At 41.3% G+C, this 15,579-nt stretch overlaps 1 protein-coding gene across 1 annotated transcript in view; it reads left to right on the top strand.

Annotated features, from left to right (window-relative positions):
* LOC139764789 (uncharacterized) overlaps positions 1–15,579 on the top strand; it is an 821,726-nt gene that overhangs the window by 587,263 nt on the left and 218,884 nt on the right. The window contains exon 9 of the mRNA XM_071691681.1: positions 2,032–2,224. Within this exon, the coding sequence (XP_071547782.1) occupies positions 2,032–2,224 (193 nt within the window). The remainder of the gene's footprint in view (positions 1–2,031; positions 2,225–15,579) is intronic.

Raw genomic sequence — 15,579 nt, 5'->3', positions numbered from 1 at the left:
TATCAAGAAAGAATCTACTTTGTACAGGCCTAGACTGGTGATGAGATTCCTTTTGAAACTGTGTTTAACAAGCTCGAGTTTATGATATTTCTCTCCACAAATGAATGACAAGACACTATTCTGAGCGTTGTCCCAGTCATTAAGATGGCCAAAGTTTCTCTTTTGCAATGATAGAGCACTGGCTTCTTGCCCAACACGAACATTAAACTGATGCTGCTTTATATTCAATTCTGTTGCACTTTGTCCCAAGTAAAATTCATGAATTTTCATGCGGTTTTTTTTTTCTTTTTTTTTATAAGCGTTTCTCAATGTATTGTTAAATGCATCACTGATAAATTCCTTAAGGATTGTGGTGCTATAAGTTCCTTGGCTCTTGAACTGTAAAGATGTTTTTCTGACACTTTACTACAAAGATTTGTCAATGTAGGTCCTAGGGTACTTTAAGGACGATGCAATTTCATATAGATTTTGTTGATTTCGCCAAGAAATTCTGGACTGCACGAACTAGTACTGAGGTAAACACGGATTGTTTTACTCATCCTGTGGAGCTAAGTGAAATTGTATATACGAGCAGAAACTTGTAAGTTCTCTAAAAATGCTGATCTTTAACTGGTTCATATGTGTGCATCATGACATCCAAGAGAGGTAGGGTTCCCTCATTCTCTTCTTCACAGGTAAACTTTATAGAAATATCTCGGCTGTTGAATCTAGGAAGATGATCTCCGGTGTGTTCATTAATTGGCCATTTGCAAATCATGTCATCTGTTTACCGAATCCTTCTGAGGGGCTTGTTGTTAAGACGCCGGATGGAAACTTAACTTCGAAATCCCGCACGTCAGAGGGGGGGGGGGGGGTCCCATGGTGAACTTCTGTAGATGGTAATCATTACTGCAGACAGACTTGCCATCCTTGATACAAAGGTTTAGTGGTTCGATGATAGTGGCTGGAGACGAGGGGGAAGGGTGCGCTTGCCAAGTTCTGCGGACATGAACCCCAAGTCGTCGTCTTCCTCTGGAACATCAGTGGAGAGTGACTTTACGTCACAAGTTCCTAGCTTATACCTGGTCTACACGTGGGTTATTTAGTCTACTTCACAAGATCTTCGTTACTTCCTATACTTGAGTGGAAGGTTGTGCCAGCCAGTGGCTTCAACGATGTTGAAAGCCACCTCGAGAGTTTTATATGTAACTGACCCAACTGAACCGTTAACTAGGCCTGCATTTTCCTTGTAAATTCATCGTGTTTCATTTTCCTTGTGGTTATCAGCAAATACTAGATCACGCGCACCACTGTAACCTATTGCAAATATATATATGATTGTTCTTTCCCTTGGGGCTTGTCGATAAATGGGTACATGATTTAGGCTGGGGTCTATCTATCTATATATAAAAAAATATAAACATATATATATGATATCGACCAGCTAGCATTCGTGTGGAAGCTGAGTACGCCCATACAGCCTTACAGATGGCGTACTCAGCTCCCACACGAACTGTAGCTGTTCGAATCATTATTGGTGTAGGGAATTGCGTGTTCTATGAAAGTGCGCGCTCATTCCAGTAATATATATATATATATATATATATATATATATATATATATATATATATATATATATATATGCATGAATGGAGGAACGAGAGGCTGAGTAATTGTATGCAAACTAACGGAAAATGTAGTATCTTCAACAAAACTATCTTTTTTCAGTGAATGAAGCATGCCATGTCTTTGTCTGTATAAAAGTTACCTGTCAAGCAGCATGTTATTTGCACAGGAACATTTATGATGCATGTAGCTCCCCCTCCCAAAAGAAAAACAAAGTTATGAATCTTTTTCTTTTTTTTTTTTCTTGCAACTTGCCTTCTGCACTAATGTAAAGTTAGCATTATCTGAGTATCAATCTCCCTTCACTCTCACACACATACCAAAAAAAAAAAAAAAAAATGACGTCCTTGCACATGTGGGTGAGCTGGCAAGTATGTGGGTTGACCACTAAATAATAACACCACCTGCCAACAGAAAAACTCAAAGTATAACAAGAGCGGTCAGGGGTCCCAGTGTAACCAGGCCATCATGCTGGTGACGGACGGCGCCCCCTACAACTTCGAGAAGATCTTCGCCAAGTACAACTGGCCCCACCTGCAGGTCCGCATGTTCACGTACCTCATCGGCCGAGAAGAGAACAAGATCCGTGACTTGAGATGGATGGCCTGCGCGAATAAAGGTAAAGTTTGGTGTCTTTCTCTCATCACACTTTGTGGTTCACTCTTGAATTTCTCTAATCGTGTGTGTTCGAATTTCTCTAATCGTGTGTGTGTAAGTGATTAGAACTGATGAATTTGAAAAGCCTATTATTTGGATTTAAGGAAAGGATGGTGTTCACATCTATGAATGACCACAACTTTGGAATGTAGAAGATAAGTCGGCGAACTGCAGATGACGCCTTCCTGAACGAGTCAAATTTGGCTTTCCAGGTTCAATCTGTCCTTGATGTATTGCTTGATATTTTGTATCTGTATGTTCAGTATAAGAGGGCAAGAACCTGGGTATTGTTTAGTATCCTGTCTTCCCTTTGAACACAGTTACATATCATCTTATGCAAAGTTGTGGATTTGTGGATATACTCTAAACTGGGGATTTTTTTATGTATGGCTGATGCGAGAGGTTCAGTAATACGTTGTGTTTGTACAGCCTAAGAAATAATCCAGTTATACACTGAATGCAATCATCTCTTTACACACACACACACACACATTTAGTATGGTTATTATTTAGCAGGAAATTCGGAATGCTGTGTTTGAGAAGGACTTATGAGTACACACCCTCCCTGACTTTTCGCCGGAGTCCCATAGTTGAGATAATCTGTCTGTTGTCAAATATTTGGTTAGCTCTCGGGTACTCGGATAAACAAGTATTCATCAAGCTGGTCACATCTAGCATAAAGAAAAATCGAAAATTTGCTTCTCATGTTCGGTCACAGTAGATAAAGTAGCGCAAAGAGCTAATATAGTCCATATTGGGTAAATAAAGGTAGCACTAGAATTAAGAGAGCTGAGTTACAGGGAGGAACGGAAAAACTAGAGGCTTTAAATATGCCCACTTTATGGGAGAGAAGAGTGAAGGGTGACCTGATCGTAGCCTATAAGATTTTATAAAAGACTGATGACATGGACAGTAAATAGTTCTTCGATTAACGTAGAGATGGAGCAACTAAAGAACAGAACATGAAATTAAGCGAGGGCGTGTTGAAATAGATGTAAAGAAGGACTATTATGACCATAGTAGTATAATTCATTATGACCATAGTGTAGTATGGTTCATTATAGTATGGTATAGAATAGTTCAGTTAAGTATAGGGTTTACCATTATGTTGGTTCCTTCTTTCCTCCAATAGTGACGTGGTCTTTATTTTTCGTTCGTCCTTCCATCTTCCTACCTTTCTGCCTTTAAGAGTCATGGTTACATAAACCCGAAAGGTTATGCTGGATTCTTCATTTCTTTCCTTACATACTTTATATTTTCCATGCCATGATTGTCACCATAGAAAGAAAATGAGACGTGGTTTACCTCGGAATGCTTAGGTTGATCCTCTTTCTTACACTAGCAAGGGAGAGGGATATTTGAGGATGTGTTTTTATAAGGAAGCCAAAACGATTGGCTCCGGGAACTGCAGTGAGGGAAGATTTAACCGGGAACTGCAGTGAAGGAAGAATTAACTGATGATAATCTATCATAAAGAGAGGGTCGGTAAAAGTGGGGTGCAGTGCTTTGTGATGTGTAAACCATGAACTATGATCTCAGTAGAGAAAGCTGGAATGTGTTCAGAGGAATGTGTGCATAAGTAAATAACAGCAGTTCAGAAAGCTTTGGGTTGAGGGTCGAACATCTCGCGAAAGTATGGTCATTGAACAGAGGGAACTCTCTCTCTCTCTCTCTCTCTCTCTCTCTCTCTCTCTCTCTCTCTCTCTCTGCAGTTGCGTACAGACATGGAAGATAAAGAAAGATGAAGTTAGCACAGTTGTTAGGGAAAAGAGTGAGGCGAAAGGGTGTGAGCTGAGTTGTGTCCTGATTACCATGTTCACAAAAAAACTTCTACACCACTAAAAACATGACTTAACCCCCCACCCACCACCAAATAAAACATACAAATATTTGGATGAGGAAGATCGGATTACTGATGAGGGGTTTTAACCCGTAGCGTAATCGTACCATTACGTGTCAATATTCCAGAGCAATGCTTCGTTTTACCCACTCTCTTACTAGCGCGAGGGGTGCGTGGACAAGCTACCAGGTGTATCCTGGTCGCTGTGCTTGCATGTCTGGCACTTTCACAGTCCAGCGAGAACGCTGTTGATAATACCTGCCATAGGTAATGCTTCTTTATGTATTGCTGAAGGAGTTTCATTTTCAAGACCATGTATTTCTTGACTTTGTAATTGGGTCAGCACCTATAAAGGTCAAACGAAGGGCTAGATTTTTCACCTTTTTAGTATTGTGCAAGATCGCAGATATGTTTGTTGGGGTTTTGCTTCAATCCATGGTACCAGGTCACGTACTGTGACACTATTCTATTCTCATTCTGTCGTACTGGAAGGGTCAAAGACGTGGCCTTGATTGGTAAAGTCCTACCGTCAGCATATTGCAAAGTTACAGATGTCTGGCAAAACTTTGCTTATGAAGGCGGTTGAAGCGTTTCTAATTTTTTTTCCATTTTTTTCCCCTTACGTTCTTTAGATCCAAAACAATTCTGAAATTATTTCTCAAGTAATTGAAAGAGAGATGCGAGACGCCTCTTGGTCTTTTAATTAGATGTGCAAAATTCCCGAAGGGTAGAGCCTCATTCCTCCGCCGCGATTTTGATTGAATATTCCACTGCTGTGCCGGGTCGTCCTTGGTGATGCACAGGTTATGATAGCTGCAAGGACTTCAATGGTCCTGGTCACATGTACTCTAGTATTGCTGAAGTCGATCATGACAGAGCCAAAAGTCTTAAGGTTCAGGAGGTGCAGCACTGAAACTAAGGTGATGATAAGTTACAGTATGACCCCGCAGTGATGTACTAAGGAATTACGTCACGTGTAATCAGGTCGTTTGCCTGTTCCCGCACACGTTCTCGTCCATACAACGGAATGCAATTCTTGCATTTACCATCAGACGATTTGTTTTGTTTCACAGTTTTCGTAATGGGTAGTTCTGGCGGTAGATTAGGCACAGGGTCGATCCCTTACTCTCCCACCCGCAAATTCCTGTGTCGCGACTCCCGCGATGTAGCCATGCGAAGATATGCAGAGACTGAAAAGATATTTGAAGTTGTCGTAGTTGTAATTTAACCCTTGGTAAAGTTTTCATAGGGAATGAGTTTTAAGAAAAATAGAGAATAAGAGAGATGTTAACTTGTAAGAGGAATTTCAAATATTTCTTCCCCAGTCAAATTTCCTGATCATTATACTGATATAATCATCTCTGGGACGACTTTGTCTCAAAGATATCTGAAGACAAATCTTTATCTGGGTTGGGGAATTCTTTGCTCGACAACTGACGGCATGATTTTTTTTTTTTTTTTTTTTTTTTTTTTTTTTCATGTGTGTGTGCTAAGGATTGGTTTGTAAAGTAGGGGAGCTGAGAGAAATTTCTGAAGAACACATATGGCATGCTATTCATTTAAGCACTCAACTGTGTCCAGTTTTCATTTTTTTTTTTCTCAATCTGTTTAGGGAAAGCTTTCCTATCATAGAGATATGATTATCTGTGTGTTGAATCTCGTTTACCTAAATGGGTTTGGAAGGATTATGATGGGGGAAGTTAGGAGTATGTAGATGGTTGGAGAGGGACGAAGAGAGGGAAGTCTCACAAGAGGGAGAGGGAGAGTGCCTCTAGGGCTATGGTAGAGAATGATGGGGATAAGGAGGAGTAGATGGGTTATTATTATCTTTCATTAGGTTGGGGTTAGAAGTTGCCAGGGAGAGGAGTGTGGGAAGGGTGAGGGGGAGGAATGACTAGTGACACCGCACCGGCATCTATGTGGAAGAGGAGCCAGCCACACCTTGATGAAGTACATTTTGAAGCTGTGGCAGACAGTCACGCTAAAGATCACTTGCATACTAGTGTCTTGGGCAGCTGGTGTGGAATTGGTTATACTGGCTTAATCAGCTGGTGTGGAGCAGGAACTGAATGAACAAGGGAATTTTTTTTTTTTTTTCTATCAGAGGAAGTGGACGTAAATTCAAAGGAGTTGAAAGCTTAATGGTACTGTTACGCACTCCTTGGCTTTGTTCTGTTGTGGGATGTAGTGAGGTTTATATCTCGTATAGTGACAGTCGATGCATAGTGGACCGTTTGGAGCTTGTTAGTTACTGCACTTCTCGGTAATGACTGAAAAAAAGAGAAATATCCGTACGTGCCCTTTGGGTGAAAATTTGCAGCAAATTTGTCTTTTTTTTCCTTACATTTCCTTGGACGTTTATCATAACTGATGATTTTGTTGCATTCGGTAATATCTCTGCCTAACTTTGAATTACAAGCACACAGAATTATGTCCTGGGTAGCCGAATTCTCTGAGCAGCAATCTTTTATGCACGTGGAGGTGCCAAGCATCGCACCGTCATTGTGCCTGTATTCTTCTGTACATAATAAATCAGTAACTTTCATCATCTCATTGCGTTCACACAAGTTCCTTTATAAGTTCAGCTTTAGGTATGGTTCAGAAGCGTTTCGTCTGAACTACACGCTCAACACCTTCAATATTTAGCTCCGTATATTTTGCTTTGCTTGAATTTTTGACTTTGGGAAATGAAGCTCAGCAGCAGTATTTAGTTTCATTATTTTCTGTCATTTGAGGTTAAGGAATTGATCGATGGCACTAGATTGTCAATAGTCTTTTTCTTTCTTCTCTTGCAGGTGAGTAGATTTTAACACCAAGATACATAGGAGATTGCACCAGGCCGCATTGGGTCGCATCTATGTAGTCACTTTCTGTCAACATGTTTCCACTTTTAAGATGTGTTCCGTTGTGTCACGTTGCTGCATGTGTGGAGGGAATGTTAGGGTGGTGCGCCACCTTAGTCAAGGGCATTTGGGACTCAGATGAAGTTGAAAGATAATTTATTGCGAGGGAATTTATTTCACGATCTCCTACTTCTGGTACAAAGACTGTCAATAAAGAATCAAAGTACGTGTACAGATCTAGTGACTCGGCTCCCACTAGTCTGACTGAATTTGATAGATTTTGTATACAGGAGTTGGAAAACATATCCTTTGAGACTGATCTGACGTTTTGAAATGGTCACAATGAGAGGATAACGGAGGAGGTTACGTAGAATGTGTATCTGGTCCCAGATTATGTTTGTCCTCGGCCATAAAACTGCAAATATTCCATTTCACTGTAGTGTAGTAGACGTCCTCCTGGCGAGGTTAAGTGTATGATGAGGTGAAGAGAGTGAGTGGGTGTGGAGTGTTTAAGACTGTTCTCCCGCTGGGATTGTAATAGATTAGAGCTCTTCTACCATCAGAGTGAAAATCGAAATAGTATGATACCGAGTGTGTGTGTGTGTGTGTGTGTGTGTAATTACGTCGACTGGTTTATCTTTGGCGAAGTGACCACACTTCTCACACGTGTGGACCTTAAGATGTGGATAAACTTGTAGTACTTTTCTCTTTGAGGTGAACGCCTGAATTTAGCAGCATTGTCACGAACTACAGAACCCTCTGATTACCCCTTTCCACGTCTATAAATTTTCTCTGTAAATATCTAGTTGATATACATATATATATATATATATATATATATATATATATATATATATATATATATATATATATATATATATATATATATATATTGTGTGTGTGTACCTTTCGGATGTTCCTTCCTTCTACGAAGCCCTTAGAGCGTCGCTCCGGAAGCTGGTCACATCCACTGCACGGGACCACAGGTCATAAGATTATGATGTGTTTATAACGATTTGGGCAGAGTTCGGGGCAATTGAGCAGTAATTGTTCTGACACCTCTGTTTTGTTTGGTTTGCATCTTTGGTAAGTTTGTGTTTGATATGGCTGTTGAACAAGTGGGTGAAGCGCAGTTAAATGGTGGATCAGATGTATTGTTTATTGGGGATAATAAAGGATTTCCGTATCTTGTCTTAATCTGTTACCAACCAATGCTCTACGTTCATTTATTATGTCTATTGTTTTTGTCATGAGTTATGAATGAATGTCTTATGTATCGTAGGTGATGATCAAGATAGCTGGTGCGTGTTGAGTAGGGGTAACTAACAAATTAAGGTGAGAGGAAGATGAAGGTTGGAATCGTGTCTGTCTGGGGTCAAAAGGATGACTGCCGACTTCTGTAGATATACATTCACTTTGTTCTGAGTGAGCCAATGTTCCAGTATTGCAATTTAGTGTTGCATGAATGTTCTTGCTTAAGGTATTAGGTTGATGTGATATAGTTGTAAGCTCTTCTGGCTCTAAGAACAACTTCATACTTTGGTTTGCAGGATATAGTGGGAGTTCATGTAGGAAGAAATTTAAAGAGGGTTGGAAAAAGAATTGTTCCTTTGGGATTCCTGTGCAGAGCCTGAGGATTTTAGGTATGAAGCGTTGAATTGTAAGTGATTCTGGCTTGGCGGCCATCTATGAAGTTAGTCAAGCAATATTTGTCGTTTTGTGTGGAGGGCGGTATCAGGTCTCAAGGGTGTGTCGGAAAACAGTTCCAAAAGCTTTGTTGTTGTTTGTAACTATTAATACTGTGCAGAAGGGAGTTGTGATTGGTGACACCATCTTCGATAGGTTGTTCAAGGTTTGTGCGTAATGTGGTAGTGAAGGGATTGGGTCGAAAGCCATGTTGTGCAGGCGAGAGCAGGATATTTTGAATACTGGGAGGTTTTCTCTAATGCACATGGAATTGAATACGACAACATATTTAGAGTTATTAATCTTTTTTGTGTTCTTGAATTTTCTGAGAATTATTCTGTCATTAGGTGGGTGCTCCAACACCAGTTGTCCAAAGTCATCCATGTGGAGGGAAGATTTTGAGGAAAGGTTGACAGAGGATATATGTGTCAGAAGTGGAGGGAACAAGGAGAAGCGGGAGACCAAATTGGAGGTGGAGGGATGGAGTGAAAAAGATTTTGAGCGATCGGGGCCTGAACATGCAGGACAGTGAAAGGCGTGCACGGATAGAGTGAATTGGAACAATGTGGGATACGTGTGTCGACGTGCTGTCAATGGACTGAACCAGGGTATGTGTAGCGCCCGTGGTAAACCATGGGGCCTGGGTGTGGATAGAAAGCTGTGGTATATTATTCATTACAGCTAGACAATGGATGTGACCTTTCTTCGTCTGTTTTCTGGCGCTACCTCGCTCACTCGGGAAACGACGATCAAGTTTGAGGAAGAATAAAGAATAGGTTAGAGAGGTAGAGAATCCGATATGGCCAGACTGAGGCACGCAGTTGCTCGTGCCGTAGTGGTTACCACGAAAAGCAGAAGACTCCTTATTTCTCACTCTATATCCATCAAACATCATGGAATCCTTAACTGACGATTAGTGGAAATTTTCATCATGGGTGTTCTTAGGCGCTCTTAGTCTAGCAGTGATTATCGTGAAAAAGTTACATTTCTTTTTTCAGTAATAACTTACGACTTGTATATCCTGAAGATGAAAAAAAAAATCCAATTTCATCTGCGAACACTGCCCCAGACACATGATACCATCCACATGTCTCCCGGTTATCCCCGCTGTTCTCCCTTGTTCCTCATACTTTTACGAGTGATATATGTCAATGGAGAGATGACAGCACTAACGTGAGGTCTACAGATGTACCTGTACCCTCGCCTTACTACTCCAGAGGTTGTAGCGTCACACTCGCATCGTAGTCTGGTCACCTGGACTCTCTTGTCAGTATGGGCTCGTTGGTCGTTATCAGAACAAGTCGTTGGTTTGTTGGCTGTTTGGGCTCTTGGCCCATCAAGTGCCAGGGTCATCAAGGTCGTCAATGTTTAGCTACATCCCCCCAAAATAGAATACCATTATCATCAGGTATTGAGGATAATTTTCAGACCAAATATTCTTGCACTGTGAATGTGGGTCATAGACCCTGCTGGCGCGGTCAGTACTGCACAGGCTACCTATCCTTCCTCCTGTAATTAGAAATCAGCTCCCCCTTGTGTCATTTGTTCTCACAGACAAGATAAGACTTTTAGGTTGTCAAGTGAAACATTTCTATCAGCTGGCAAGACACCAATCTTCTCACCTTCCCTTTGTAAGAACAATAGTTTAATTAACTGTAATTGGTGATGGACCATCACAGCCCTTGCAGATACCAACCACTTTTCCAGATCTACCTAGTATTTTCTGGTGTCATTAGCTATACCGGCCTTCTCTTGTTCTGAGCTTCTGTGTTTGTGACATTACCCTCCCTGTCTCCATCCCTTGTCTGATCGGTCGCTGAAGTCCGCAGTGCATGGGCTGTCCTGGTCTTCACCAACATCCGGTACGACATCTACTTGAACGTCAATGGACCTAGATGATCAGATCTGACTGTGCATTACAGAATTACACCATTTATCTCGATGAGGATGAATCTTTTTCAAGAGCTCTGCCACTTGGGTCATTATTTCATTATGTATGTCAGTTTACTGTCTCCATTGGTCGATAGGGTGCTTCCACTTTCGTACTCCTTACATGTCGTTAAAGGTGAACAATGGGGGCGGGAGCGGGGATCTGGACTCCTTTCATGTATTATAACTTTTAAAAGATGGAACAGAAGAAGGAGCCATGAGGCTAGTGATCATCTTTCTCGAAGGCTCAGGCAGGGGGTGTCTAAATGTAGATGTAACCAAGATGAGGAGAAAGGAAAGATAGGTAGTGTGTTTGAGGAAAGGAATCGAAATGTTCTGGCTGTGAGTGAAATAAAGCTCAAGTAATAAATTGAAGACTAGATTAGAAATGTTTTTGGAGTAAAGTCAGGCTTTGGTGTGAGAATGAAAGCCAAGGAATGGGTAACACTACTACTGAAGCAGGAGATGGGAGTGTGTGAAAGAGTGTAAGGAGTGACCTCCAGAATGATATAGGTAAAAATAAAAGTGGAATGCAGGATATGGGTGATTAATAGTGCTAATGCACCTTGTCATGAGAAGGAAGATCATGAGAGGTAAGTGTTTGGGGGGCTGCTTGTAGGAGTCAGTCAGCCGCTTTAAAGCAAAAGACCTGATAATGGTGATGGGTGATTTAAATACGAAGGTCAGTAATGTGGTAGTCGAGGGTATAACTTGGGGTTGATGGGGTATTCAGTAATGCGAATGGAAATTGTGTACAGCTAATGGAGTAATGAGCGGAAAATGGATTGGGGACTGGGAATACCTGGTTTAAAAAAGTGATACACAAGTATACGTATGTGAATGGGAAAGATGATCTGATGGTCAAATAGGCGTGCAAAAGAGAGACTTCAGATGTGATTGTGTTGAGAGGGGCAGCTGGTGGGATGTCTGATCATTACTTTGTAGTGGAGAGGATGAAGATTTGTAGAGGTTTTCGGAAAAGAGGAAACGTTATGCGTGAGAATATGGAGGTGAGAGCAAGAGAGCTTAGAAAAAAAAGACGTGTGAAAAAATACGAGGAAAGAATAAGTGTGGAATGGCAAAAGGTTAGGGTAAGTGAAACTAGAGGAATAGGTGAAGAATGGGAGAAATTTTTGAAGTTAGTGCTGACATGTGCAAGAGATGTTGTGGCATGCTTGAGGTGCGTGACGGGCAGGTTAGAAATGGCAGCGAGTGGTGATATCAAAAGGAACTTTGCTAGCGAAAGAAAAAAGGAAAAGTATATGGGTGGTACTTACTGGGAAGGCGTGCAAATAATTGGAAGGTACATAAGAGAAAACCGCAGTAGATCAAGAAGGAGCTGCAGGGTTTGAAAAGAGGGCAAATGAGATCGAGTTTCAGTAAACTGTAGGGAGAGTAAGATGTTTTGGAAGGAGGTTGATAATGGACGAAAAACAAGAGAACATACTGGAACATCGGTGAAGGGGCAGGTTTGAAAGACGAGAGTCATGGAAAGTGGTTTAGTGAAGAAAGAAGTGGTGGTAAAATCCTTGTCTAAGTTTCATTGTGGCAAAGTGACTTGAGTGGATGGTATGCCAATTAGATTTGCTAAGAAAGTGGGTGAGTGAGCTGTTGATTGGATGGTTAGTATTTTCAGTGTATGTATGTATCATGGTAAGGTGCGTGAGGACTGGCGGAATTTATGTGTAGTGCCATCGTATACCGGCAAGGAGGATAAAGGCGAGAGTGCAAACTACAGAGGCATAACTTTGTGGAGTGCACCTGGTAAGTTGTATGGAAGGGTATTGATAGAGGGTGAAGGCATATACAGAGGAGGAGTGTGGTTTCAGAAGTGGGGGAGGAGGTGTGGATCAGATGTTTCCTTCAAAGAATGTATGAGAAATACATAGAGAAACAGAAAGGTTCTTTATGTGCCATTTATGAATCTGGCAGGTTTGATAAAGATGCGTTGTGGAAAGTCTTAAGAACTTAAGGTATGGGAAGAAAGCTTCTTAAAGCAGCGATGTTTCTGTCAAGGATGTAAGGCTTGTGTACGACTAGGGAGAGAGGAGAGTGAGTGGTTAAAAGTAGAGCTTTGTCTGCGGCAGGGGTGTGTGATGTCACCATGGCTGTTTAATTTGTGTATGGATGGGGTGGTGAGGGAGGTAAATGCTAGTGACATGGAGAGTGGGGCGAGTATGCAGTATGTAGGGGGCCTGGGAAGTGAATCTGTTGTTGTTTGCTGATGATACAGCACTGGTGGCAGATTCGAGTGAGAAACTGCATAAGTTGGTGACTGACTTCGGGAGTATGTGTAAGAGGAAGAAGCTAAAAGTTGTGAAAAAAGCAATTTTATCAGGTTTAGTAGGGCAGGAGGACAGGTTAGCTGGGGTATGAACCTAAATGGAGAAAATTTGGAAGAAGTTAAGTGTTTTAGATACCTGAGAGTGGAAATGGTGATGAATGGAGCCATGGAAGCTTCAGTGAATCACAGGGTGGGTGATGGGGGCTTCTTTTTCAACCCCTGCACCTTCCTCTTCATATACTACCGGTTTGTCTTGTTCAGCTTTTTATGATTTGCACTCCTTCCCTATAAGCACCGCCCATCTACCTCTATCTTTTCTTTCATGAGAATTTTTTTTGTCATCCCAACATTCACTGTCGTTTCCAACCTTCCCACATCTCACCATCCGCATGCTGCAAACTTCGCTTGCGCATGCCAGCTCTGCCATCTCAAATACCTCCCATTGCTCACCCATTCCCCTTGTTTCGTTTATCCTCACCTTTTACCATTCTACACAGAATCTCTCTTGGTTTTTTTTTTCATACACGTCTCTTTTCCAAGTTCTTCTCACTCATCTTGTTTCCTCTTTTCCGAAAACCCCAGCAAATTTTCAGCCTCACCTCCAGCACCTAATGTCATACATCCCAACAGCTGTTCTCCCCAACACATTCACATCCAAGAGTCTTTCTTTTGCACACCAGTCAATTAGTACGTACTCCAATAATGCCCTCTGACAATCTTTCCCACTCACCCATGTATACTTATTTATATCCCTATTTTCAAACCAGCTATTCTCAGTCGCCAGCCTTTGTTCAGCAAACAACTCCACAATCTGTTCACGATTACTTTTCGCCTTACTGAATGCCCTATCTGCTCCAATTATACCTTTAATTGCTTCAGTTACCCACCATTGTTACCTGATCTCTAGAATCTACACTGCTAACACACTCGCTCTGTTGCTCCCAAAACACTGAAGTGTATATATTTTTTCATGCTTGATCACCGTTTCCCGCGTTAGTAAGGTAGTGCTAAGAACAGACTGAAAAAGGCCACATCCATTCTCAATCTGTCGTGTGCAGTGTACCGAAATCACAGCTCCCTATTCACATTATGGCCCCAAATGTCCTTTCCATTGTTTACCCCACACAGTTCACATTCACTGGTTCAGTCCATTGACAGCATGTTGACCCCTGTATACCACATAGTTCCAATTCACTCTATCCCATGTACGCTTTTCACCCTCCTGCGTGTTCAAAACCCTATCGCTCAAAATCTTTTTCACTCGGTCCTTCCATCTCCAATTTGGTCGCCCTATTCTCCCTGTTCTCTCTCCTTCTGACATATATTTTTATCAAATTTTCCTCGGCCATTCTCTACACATGTCCAAACCATTTCATCACGCCCTCTTTAGCTCTAAGCCACACTCTTTATACCACCATACATCCCTCTTACCCCTTCCTCACACCAAATGCCCTCATGCATTTCATTTCTAGCACATCCACCCTTCTCCACACTTTTATTCATAGCCCATGCCTTGCATCCGTATAATAATGTTGGGACTACTATACCTTCAATTATACCCATTTTTGCCTTTCCAGATAATGATTTTACTTTCCACACATTCTCCACTGCTCGCAAAACCTTTGCTCCCTCCCAACCATATGACTTTCTTCCGTTTCCATAGTTCCTTTTGCTGCCATGTACTTTCCAAGGTATCTAAAACACTTCACTTCCTCCAACTTTTCTCCATTCAAATTTATACCCCAACTAACTTGTCCCTCAGTCCCGTTAAACATAATAACCTTGCATTTGTTCGTATATATTCTTATTTTCCTCCTTTCACACGCACTTCCAGACTGTCACCAACTTCTGAGGTTTCTCTTTCGAATGTGCCTCCAGTGCTGTATCATCAGCAAACAACAACTGACTTATTTTCCAGGCCCTCTCATTTTCTGCAGGCTGCATATTTACCCCTCTCTCCAAGACTCTCGTATTTACCTCCCTAACCGCCCCAGCTATAAATAGATCAAACAACCATAGTGACATCACACACCCCTGCCGTAGACCGACCTTTACCAAGAATCATTCAATCTCCTCTTCCTACTCGTCCACATAGCTTACACCCTCGATATTAACTTCTCAATGCTTTTCTAGCAGCTTTTCTCGCACACCATATATTCTTAAAACCTTCCAGAAGGCATCTCTATCAATCCTATCATATGCTTTCTCCAGATTCATAAATGCCACATACAGATCCATCTGTTTCTTTAGATATCTCTTACACACATTCTTCAAAGCAAACACCTACTTTACACATCCTCCACCACTTATGAAACCATACTGTTCCTCCTCAGTCTAATCCCTGCACGTGCCTTCACCTTCCCAATCACTGCTCTGGCATACAACTTAACAGGTATGCTAAACAAACTTATGCCTCTGTAGTTAGAACACCACTCGCCTTTATCCCTTGTGCCTTTATACAGTGGCACTATGCATTCATTCCACCAACCCTCGGGCGCCTCTTCATGATTCTTGTATATATATATATATATATATATATATATATATATATATATATATATATACACTAAGGAGAAGAACAGGTGCCATTATCAGCTTGTGTTACTGATGTTTCGAGTCGTTTTCTTATCAGAATCTGCAATTAAAATCACAGTGAAATAGCTGATTGAGAACATTGAAACGTTTCATATTTACAATTTACCTGTATATATATGAAATAAAGCAAATGTATAAAT

The sequence above is a fragment of the Panulirus ornatus genome, chromosome 4, assembly GCF_036320965.1.
Source record: "Panulirus ornatus isolate Po-2019 chromosome 4, ASM3632096v1, whole genome shotgun sequence".
In the NCBI taxonomy this organism is placed as follows: Eukaryota; Metazoa; Arthropoda; class Malacostraca; order Decapoda; family Palinuridae; genus Panulirus; species Panulirus ornatus.
Note: the sequence above shows the minus strand (reverse complement) of the source record. Positions and strands in the feature narration are given on the sequence as shown.